The following is an 11,091-nucleotide window of genomic DNA, read 5'->3' as shown; positions in this document are numbered from 1 at the left end:
AGTTATAGCACGGTCCCTCCACAAAGGCACACACGTGACATATGTAAGTCTGCTATGATAAAAGATGACCAATACATGACATTTGTTTATCATAACTTCTTGATTAATGAATTGTTCGCAATGCCCTTGTGGTTGAGGTCAAAGGGGTGATGAAATTATTCAACCAGTCTTTTAGAGGCTCACTTCGGTCCTGGACCTAATAGTGAGTTATTCCAAGAGATCGGGTTCACTCCTGTCCCTGGCATTTAAATGCACTAGGAGCTTCCTCATTTGCCACAAACCTTCTCAACGACGAGTTGAAAAATACAGAAATCTTAACAATCCCAATACCGACCTGTGGGAGACGTAAAAATGTTCAGGTTATCTTATATATTGAAGATGTATATTGGACAGCGACCGACGTTTTCTGAAAAAAAGTCTGAAATTCGCACGTTTCTTGCAAACCTATCTTACACCATAGGCAGTAGAGAGGGTACTGTCAATGCTGAATCAAGTAAAAGTGGCCACGGGTGTAGCTTTATATCCAGATACAACGTGCATGTTACTTGCAAATATTATCGTGCCAACTCTAATCTCTCTGCGAAAGTCGAACACATTCACACATTGTCTTCAAGTTGGCGCTAATAGCTAGGTCTTATCACAGAGGTAAAAGCTCCATGGTCTTATCGATGAAAAGATCGTTTCAAACGCCCTTCTCAGCTCTCAGAACCTCAAAAGTCAGACTTTGCAAACGCTACCTGCCCCATAGCTTGAGCGCCGATGTCTGCATTTAAAAAGACTTTACGCTTTTACAATCATACATAGAGCACTTTTTCATAGAAAAAAGTGTATTATGTGTTGGGTTTGTATAGCTTCCTATGCTGCAAAACATTTAAAAAGGAAAACTACAGAAGCAAGTGGAGGTAGTACTCCTTAAATGAATAAACTAGGGGCCGAAAAGGCTTTGGTCCCCCTTTAGCGCACAACAGATCATTTTTAGAATAGTAAAATACGATAGTGAAATAAAGAAACAGATTTTTATTACTTTTAACTTGCCGAATACACAATAGAAAATAAATTTTGGTATGTCAGAAATGCTAAGATTACCTGTTCCATACTATCCTTTTTGACAGAGGAACTGACAGTGACCGAGGACATTTGTGTTGCAACATATACCCTAGAGAAACACCACAGTTTATGGTCTATAATTTCAATTATTTTTCAGTCACACCGTAGACTTACTGTACTTATAATCACCCACTTCCGATAGAAATCTTGGTTGAAATTGTGGCAGATGCATCGGTTGAGGGCGATCTGTTATGAATAGACTTTCTCTGTCACAGTGCTATAAGGCAACTAGGATCTCTTGCAACGAATCATATCTATAATCAGTCATTTCATCGACACTTCAGGGAAAAATGAAGACATACCACTTTAGTGGATAGTGTTTTTGCCCAAACTTTGCTCGAAGCGCATAACTCGAATTTGCATAGATTGTGCCTAGCAACTCGAATTTGCATAGATTGTGCCTAGCAACTCGAATTTGCATAGATTGTGCCTAGCAACGTGCTGAAACAACCAAAAACTTTTGAATTAATTCCGAGATGTATAGTAGTCATTTGTTTCATTTATTGGTTGTGTTCCAATATGCGCTTGGAGTCGTTTTTATGCTGTTAAAGTTACTGTTAGGTCACACATGGCTGTTCATCAGTCAAATCAATAAAGGGATTCTTTTAATATTAGATTCACCGTTGCAAAAAATATTTAAACTCCTAACGTGGCGATAATGATAGTTGGGTTTACTGATAAGAGTTCGTACAGTGCTGGTGTATGCTTTTCACTTCTACTCCCTACTATGCCGTTAAAATACTACTCGGCAGCCAGCCGACTGTTCGTGCAAAATGTGATAGTACCTGTAACTCGTAATGATTTGTCAATACTTTTGTTTTTTGTTTTTGCATGGCAGTGGGAAGTTTTGTTCTGCTCCCTAAAACATGTTGAAACATGCATCCACACTTCGGCCTATCAACACAGTGTGCATACAACCTGTAAAGTGCACTGTTATTTGTATGTAGTCCAGACTGGAATTCTCTTGTCAACTATAACAAAATGCAGTTTACACATGTACAGGCTGAGTTAACGAACTTTGGTGTATGGAAACATGCTTTTTGGAGTAGAACAAGACACTTTAGCTAAATGGCCCCGTAACAGCAAAGGTATTTTGATCAATGAGTATAATTCATTCAACTTGTTTTTTACTATACGAGCTCTACTCAAGCAAACTGCACGACATAATACACTCGGCTTCGTCTCATTACGTCGTGCATGGTTTGCTTTCGTCCATGATGGAGAGGGTATATTATCGCTTCATTATCAACCATGCAACGAAATGGAAGTGCCACAATGCACGTACGCAATACTACATTTATGCCATGTCCTGGCCGCTATCACGCACATATACAATGCATAACTTTGTATAGCTGGTGGTCTCTTTTTAGATAAGTTTTTATGGAAGGCTTGCAATCTAACATGTCCACCGAAAGGCGATTTTTTTTTCGACTAAAACCAAGCAATTGCAAGGGATTATCCGAGAGCAATCATTTCATTGCCAGTTTAACCTCACTTAAGGGGGTTTTAGATTTGAAACCAGAAATAATAACGTTAAAAACCCACGAGCTGTAACTCTGCGAAATTTGTCCAACCTCCATTTTCCTCAGATATTCATTGCAATCTGCAAATTGAACGATATAGTCATTAACTTTGCCTCAATAACGTTTGCTTATAGCAGAATAGGGAAGAAAGTTAACACATTTTTGTTCATTTTATATTTCCCGCCATTTTCAAAATATTGCCATGTTATGTGAAAAACAGGGATTTTTTTTGTCAAAGTGGAGTGAATCCCTTTCCCGTCCTTTCTGTGGGTTACACCATGTTGTATTTGTAAAGATTCAAATGTGTACATGCACAATTTACGCTGTTTATCATGTAGTTGTATGGAGCTGGCCATATTTGGGTGCGGCACCCGTTTATTATTTGTGTTGCTGAAACCTCCCCATGCTTTCATACTCAGTGGATAATTATACTTGAGTAAACATCTCTGAGTAAGAATATTTGTATGAACTGTTGTAATCTAAATGTAAAATCATGAAAATAATGCCAAAAGCTGCAGCTCATGTGCCTTTAATAAACGATTGGAGATACAACACATACGCGATATGCTAATCACCGCATCAGTGTGACGGTGCGATAATTTCGTTTCTCATCCTCTTGATGTGCAAGACAAGATCCTTGCGGCTAATGACCTTGACATTACTTCTGTCAAAGCAGTCTGACACTGAGACACAGCGAACGGCATGTGAAAATTCGATTGATATTTATTTATATTATATCATACATAAATTGATACGGTAAATAACATGGATTCATTTTTTGCAAATGGTCGGAGCTTTCATGATCTCCTAGTATGCATATATGAAGTCATCAAACTTAAGTATACTATTTATCAATAGAATTATTCACTAGATTCCTAATTCAAGTTTGACAACAGTCTGATGAGTGTTGTTATTGCTATTGGTAAATATTCCTCGGGGAAAGTCACTTTATGTGACCTTTGACACATGACATGTGTTGGTCATCATTGACTAAAATTGTCCCCGATAAGGACGTTAGTTACATGTCTTTGTTAATCGTTGCATATTGTCAATGTATGCGCTTTCATTCCAATTTCCAATGAAATCTGTAAGAGTTATCGTCTTCTGGCCGTAGAGGACGCTCTAGCACGGCTGACATGTATTCCCAGGCTGTAGAAACTATGAATGAAATCACGGATGGGGTTATTGGGCAGAACAATGCAGGAGACAGTTTTCTAGCAAGCCCTCAACGTATTTTCTGTGGTAATCTTGTAGCTGTCCACCAATTTGCTTGAATGTTTGCAAGAAATCGCAGCAAGTTCACAAAGAAAAGTGGGTGACATTGCGCGCGTATCTCAATTCTGTAAGCACCATGTCCTCAGGTGACGCTCACGGGATTGCTGGCTATGACAACGTCGCCGCCATTCAAATCCCATCACCTTTTAAGACAGTGAGTTTCATCGATTTCCAGCTGGTTTGTTAATCCAGCCATTTCGGGACTCAAATACAACAAGGCATCCTTGGGCGTCTGATTTGTATCATCGTTTTCATTAGCACCGTCGCCTATCTTGTCTCCTATTATATGTCGGTCTTTCTCGGCTTCGTCCCTTAAAGGGGTCTCCGCTATCGCCTCATCGACAAGCACGCCCCCGGGGGTGTAGGTGTAAGGATCTCCGACAGTTAGAAACATCCTGGTCGGCTTGCACTCCGCGTTATCTCCAGACTCCTCGCTCGCATCCCCGCTGGTGGTGGCACTTGCGTTATCGTCGTCTGCATCGCTGCTGAGTTGTGAATTGCTCCTCCGGAACGAGGCTGTGTTGATAGTTGGCGCAGAGTGGCATACGCGTATTGTCGGTGCACCAGGGTATCCATTGGTTGTGGGCTTGAGAGAGAGAGAGAGAGAGAGAGAGAGAGAGAGAGAGAGAGAGAGAGAGAGAGAGAGAGAGAGAGAGAGAGATTGCTATGAATACGAATAAACTACTACTTGTGCGTTTATACAATGCATTATGTAAGTGCATCATGGTAACAAGAAATTGTCTTATTTCTCTTTTATGTTAGCAAAAAGAAAGTGTAAAATTTACATTTGTGCGTATTTGAAATAAACATTTGATTTCATATTCAGTACAATTGCAACTTACACTCATTGACAATAGAAGTTTCCAATCATTTGTTTACATTTAACACCGTGAAATCGTTAAAAACGACTTTCTTCATCAACTTTTTGAAAGTGAAGGGTATACAAGTTTGTAAGAATCTTGTAGCTTAGTTCATCATGATCAGAAGAGCGTGATGTGCTAATTTGACATCACACAGTAGTGTTACAGTAGTTTACACATTTATATCTTAATATCTCTTTCTCGTAACTACGAGTATTTGCAGGAACATTAGGCGTCTAAAATCCCCAACATTTTCAGGCTGACCAAATTTTCTCTCTTAAATAGAAATATTGAAATGTTGTCAAATTTCTGTCTTTGATCGTCGCATGTTTTAGGTTTGGTATACCAAACATTCCATATTATGTTAAACGCCGTGCTGATATTCGATGAGTTAGACACCTTAAAACGTAATAGTAGGAAGGATTTGACAAAATCGCTGGCCGACTATCCCGGGTCTAGTAAGTTTTCAGAAGCACTATTAAATTTTTCTGTAGGTAGTCAGACGGGATGGTAATTTATCGATAGGTATATTTTGAATGAAACAACCAACAAAGGCGATCTTCTGATATTCAGCGTTGTTCCTGAGCGCTATCATTGAAACCCAACCGTGCCGATTTTTCTAGGCGTATTATATTGACGACTTTGACTTTAGTCGCTCTTGGAGGGGCGCATAATTTGATGTCCAGTCATCGTTAAATGTAAGTATTCATGTAGGTTTTTGCCATCGCTCTTTCACGGCTTATTTTTTAATCATGGTTGGTTTCCTGTCAAGAATATGAAGTCGTACAGTTGAAGAAGTGCATTGCGATTGTATGATGCTAACTTCTGGGTTGTGACTTTTGACAGGATTGGACATGGTACGAGAATTCGATGCTGTTGGAAGTTTGTCACAAACTATAAATTAGATTAATTCAAGGTATATGGCAGTGCTATTTAAATGATTGATCCACTAGGCAGTAGGATATACTTCTAAGGCAGGTTTAGGGTACCACAATCTTTGAAATGATATATCTTACAAGAGAGTATATGGTACCACAATATACGTAGTCAATGGTGGTACCCTGTTACCTTATATAGGTCCAGCATTCACAATGTTTAAAATCAATGGGTACCCTATATTTACCTTATAGGTCGGTATTCACAATTTGTACAAAATCAATTGTGGTACTCTTTACGTTATAGGTACGTTAAAGGTACCACATTGGTGGTACCCTTCCGTAGGTCTTTGGTACCACATTGTGTTGCTTTTGTATTATTGAATGCAGAAACAACCACGGAATTGCATTTCTAATCAACGATAGAGGGCGCTGTTGTACAAGTAATTTCCTATTAGTTTGCTATAACCTGCTGCAGTGAACCGAGTGCTAGGTGTATTTATGTATACATCTGTGCTAACAGAACGGTTCTCGCAAATACACACACTTATAAATTAAAACGCCAGACAACTCGTTATGAGAACAAAATTTACTTGAATACAAATTGATGAAACAATGAAATGAGTTATTCATTCACACGTTTTGTGGAATTCGAATGATTAACTACTTTTCAATCTTAAATTTTCGAACAACTGAAGTTCATTTCCCGCAGAATATGAAGCTGTTGTACATGATGCATGACATGTTATGTACATAATAGAGTTTGTATCTATCTCATATGAATGGTAGATTCTAATATTACTTCACTTAAAACCCCTGTCAAAGCCTAAGCAAAGACAAGAAAGTGTCAGGTCTTTCAAGAGTGCTTTGACTAGCAGTAGTAACATGCACCATACGCTCCCAAACGACTGTTGTAGTCACCGTAAGATCTACAGTGTTCAAATACATGTACTGCGTGTAAGGCAACTTATGAGTGGCGCAATAACGCAACAACAACAACAGCAACTATACTGCAGGTTCTGTATATTTCTTTCGGCTCAATATAAAATATGATAAGTCTCTTCGCCTTTTGGTTTCTTGTTCACCGTGGCATGAAGATTCGACAGTCAACGCCCAGCTATTCTTCCATTTTCTTCAGATATTGCGCTGTACATTGATTTCATGGACCAATCAATTTTACCTCCAGTAAGTACCAAAAGTATGGGTTGTCATCAAGTGCACATGGATACAACCTTTTGCTCATTCGTTGTCATCTCAATGATGGCGAGATTGTTGACATTTTCAGTGTCAGTGCACCATGAATGAAAGCAATGTGCGTTGTCTGAGTCCGAAAAAAACCACTTGTGACAGAATAAAATGTACGTCAGGTGGGGCTATAATTAATCTTCGGTAATCAAATTCAAAATTAACTGGGCATTTGCCTTGAGTTTTAAATATCCCTGCATGATTCCGAAAGAAGAAATGCAAATCAAATATAAGTTTAATAACTACAGAATATATACATACATTATTTTAGAACCTCTATGGTGAGAAACAGTCTACAAAACACTGCCATGTAAACGTTTATAAAACCGCAGTCTCTCCAAACTACATGTATGATAAATTAAAAAGACATAATTTTAGGTTTCTCCTCATTGTGCTATTTCATACCTTGTGTTTCCTAATTAAGGGGGAAAAGTGTGACTGAAAAATGGCCAAAAAATGTCGATATATTGTCACATGGAAAGATCTCGCACACATGAGGGTGTTACCTCCGGCAGGGAGGGGAAAGACGGCTGCCAGGGTCACACCTCAGCAGAAGGCTAACCAGTGAGTTAGTTCCAAGAGATCGTTCAAGCCTCAGAAACAGGTTGTCAGAACGCAAATGGGATACGCCAGACTATCGCACAAATTCTTTCCATTGCGCGACTGCATTAGAGTCTGAACGTGAACAAGTACACTCAGTATTCATTTTGTTTTACATTTAACCGACCAGGGTAAAACGCCGTAAGAAATTTTCAATCTCCATATATTAAATGCGTCTACGCTTGGGAAATAAAAAAAAACCCAGAGAACAAATTAACGCGTAAAAACGTTGAGGATTAAGTGAAATTCTGAAATTTTGGCCGTACTTTCTTGTGCAGCGTTCAACACAACTTTGCATCTGTATAGACAATTACTAGTCACATATTTAGACGTGACCTCCACACACTACGTAATTAACACCAAATATATTAACATCTTGAAAAAACACTTTCACAACGTTTCGCCTCATATTAAGAACAGATCGCGTTTATTCTTTTCGAAAATATGACTTCAAAGGAAACCAAATGTTGTAAACGAGATCACCGCGCAGTCACCTCTCCGCTAGATAGTATAATCTATAAACGTCGCATTTTTTGTGAAAAACATTACACGGCGAACTTCAAATAAAAAAATCATCGCCAACTCTAAGGAAAGGTATACAGTATTTTATAAAATCTTAATCAAAATGTCGATAGAGACTTGCCAATTTGCAGCATGAGTAATTTTTCATAAAGTTCTGTAATTGCGCATCATTTTTAAGGTCGTTGACGATTGCTAGATGGTCATATTCATTTTCTGATTTACTCATTGGCGATTAGTTTATTGTAGGGGTAGAGCTATAAATACACAACCTTGTCCTCTCGACCACCCCTTAAATGTAGTAGTCCATCCCTTCATACTAAACTGAAATGCCGGGAGTTGTGTCATCAAAGTTATCTCGTTATTTTAATTTCCCCCATTCAGTTGGATTTTCATCGTATGCTGAACGCGACTGTAGAATCAGCTGTGCAAGGCACTTACTTCTATTTTCACCTCTCCCTCCGGGTGTACTGACGGCGGTTCAGGAGTAGCTGACGTCACTGTAATGGAGGGCGTATTGATTCCCCCAAAATGTCTGCCGGCAACAATGCAGTTCGGTTCACTGATGGAATTTTGCCTGCTGCTGCGTTTACTGGACCATGGATAATTTCTTCGGGCACTCCTACCTGACGTTGTGTCCCAATTCTGCTGAAAAATTGGGAAATTCCGACAAGATAGAGGAATTCAGTATTTATAAATAATTGCAGGGGCAACTTTAAACTATAGGACAAGTAAACACAGAAGACAAGAAGATGGGCCTAACATTGGGAATTCTCGAAGGAGTTGTCAGATTAAGGAAACCAATTCTATCAATATTTGAGTCGTCAGGCCTATAGGATGCCAACCATTAAATGATTCTAAAATATTCTATAATGATTTGCGGCCCGTCCACTAAATGGAAAGTATATCCAAAACATAGCTTTCAGCAAGAATGGGCGTCTGACGAGGACGTTCCCGAATATAGTAGAAATTACTTGAGCCGTCGTATTGTTAAAATTATATATTGCAAAAATAAACCCTGTCTTATGTGAACCTTCATGTAATTATGTGCTAGCGTGTACACGTATGCCTACGAGTGGGCCCTCACATCAGAAACTGTTTGCATGTTTTTCAAGTTGCATGGATATGACAAACAAATTGACAAAAACGTGGTAAGTCATGTGCAGTCTTCAGTTGTTTTCAAACACATCGTTTTGTTGAATCACAAACCATCATTAGGTTCGCTATTTTTAGATTGGAGGCGAAACTGAATCAGTGTTGGCGTCATTCCACCACCCACTCTATCAAATTAACATTATTAGTTATTCGTTCAGCTTATCCACCGAGAAGACTCATTAGCATGCAGAAGTCCAACTTCACCGCCCAGCTCTTGTATCCCCGGAGGCACTAAGAACGACAATCTTCTCGTTCAGCGACCGACCTCCATGGATTTCAAGTGTACCCAACGTCGCCAGAGAATGACTTTGTCGATGTACAGGTTACAACCCGTGAGTTCAGTAGACTAATCGATGTGACCTGTTTGTACAAACAATTCATCTCCTCTATATTGTCATGTTTCTGACCCTTTCTGATAGAATTATTGCAAACTAAAGCTTCACTGGTCATAATCGGTGATGTATATCCAGTATTTTCGCCCTCTTTAAAATCACAGTTCTTGTTCTACTCGATAGATCTTGTCTCTTATTCAACTTGTCAATCAACCTGTAGGCGTGTACTCAGGTTTTCTGAAGTTGTTGACAAGGGCACTTTGGGCCGGACTAGAAATAATTTGTCAATAATTAAATAGCATCTAGAATAGAATATCGCTTTCAGTGCGTCGCGTTTGTGAGGAAAGTTCTTTAAAATTCCTACGTACTTTCGGGGGAGAAGAAGAAGAAGAAGAAGAAACTTTTAACCATTTCTTTACCAAAGCAAGAATTAAAATCACGGGTTACTGTGCAAAGTTTCATAATAGAGAAACAAATTACCGAACATTTACCGATATTTGAAATTCAAAATGGTCGCCATCCCTGTTTAACTCTATGGGGAAGATAAAATGTTCGATCAATTCCTCACTCCAAGAGCTTTAAAATTAGCCTCTAACAAGCGGTAGATCACAACAGTGTTGAAAAATAGTCTGAATATCTGTCCCTGAGGCGCATTCTAACTTAATGTGAGGTGCGCGAAGCCATCAAACATCATGCTGAACAAAAAGTCATTGAATACAGAAAACGTATATAACCTGCGAGAAGTGTAAAATGTTTATTTGATGAGCTTGACATAATTTTCACTCTGAACTCAGCCTGCGACCCTATTAGACACGTTACCATGACAACGCAGTCTTTATTTACCTGGACACTTTGTGAGATAGGTGCAAGGGAACAATACAGATTGTGAACGTATTTTTGAAAAAGATTCAGCCCAACTGGCAGATTTTGAGCCACTATCGCGTATAGTGTTGAGGTGACATCGTATACTGGTATCATCGTTCGATCTACATGCTGATAATAAATCCACCATTGACCTCTATCACAGCAACTTCTGGAAGAACAGCCCGTCAACTTAGAGTCGGTGACGTCATGATTCAAGCCGTGGAATTCACTCCCATGTTATGGCGGCTTTCCAGTTGACAACTGGGGCTATTTCTCCCGACCTCAAGATGTAACTCATAGAAAACCGCCGACTCAGTAATTCAAAGTTGTGCGATGGGAATACTACCCTCCTTGCCTGGTTACTATGACAACGGGAGAAGCTTGAGCGTTTAACATTTATTCTATTGAAAATCGCAATATACTTTGTGGATCCGGACCCGTAATTAAATCACTCCTGCCAAACGAAACGATTGCTGTGTGTACGCAGAGACAAGAAAGGTAAAGGGAATGTGATAAACAGCAGTTGTTTGTATTGTTCATTCCTTCCCTGGTACACCTGATGTGGTGCTTCCCGGGACCTCAGAGGTTAACGCAATATGTCGAATATAGTTCCCTAACATAAATTATGATAACATCTAAATAAAAATCGTTCTGCAAAATAACTTGTCTGACGTCCCCTCCATCCACTCGAAAGATTTGATTTCAAGCAAACATTCTTTCTGACCCATTTCTGTCG

The 11,091-nt window shown here is 39.2% G+C and overlaps 1 protein-coding gene across 27 annotated transcripts in view; it reads right to left on the bottom strand.

Annotated features, from left to right (window-relative positions):
* Positions 1 to 3,325: 3,325 nt before the first annotated feature.
* LOC139135072 (uncharacterized) overlaps positions 3,326 to 11,091 on the bottom strand; it is a 48,760-nt gene continuing 40,994 nt past the window's right edge. For 9 of the 27 annotated variants that reach the window (XM_070702287.1, XM_070702288.1, XM_070702291.1 and 6 more), the window contains exons 6-7: positions 8,446 to 8,652; positions 3,327 to 4,491 (exon numbers count right to left, since the gene is read on the bottom strand). In XM_070702287.1, the coding sequence (XP_070558388.1) occupies positions 4,045 to 4,491; positions 8,446 to 8,652 (654 nt within the window). In that variant the 3' untranslated portion in view covers positions 3,327 to 4,044. Of the gene's footprint in view, positions 4,492 to 8,445; positions 8,653 to 11,091 lie in introns of all 27 variants that reach the window. The other 18 variants (XM_070702283.1, XM_070702277.1, XM_070702278.1 and 15 more) reach the window with 11 other exon arrangements.

The sequence above is a fragment of the Ptychodera flava genome, chromosome 6, assembly GCF_041260155.1.
Source record: "Ptychodera flava strain L36383 chromosome 6, AS_Pfla_20210202, whole genome shotgun sequence".
Lineage (NCBI taxonomy): Eukaryota > Metazoa > Hemichordata > Enteropneusta > Ptychoderidae > Ptychodera > Ptychodera flava.
The sequence above is the reverse complement of the archived record's forward strand: the minus strand, read 5'-3'. Positions and strand labels throughout refer to the sequence as shown.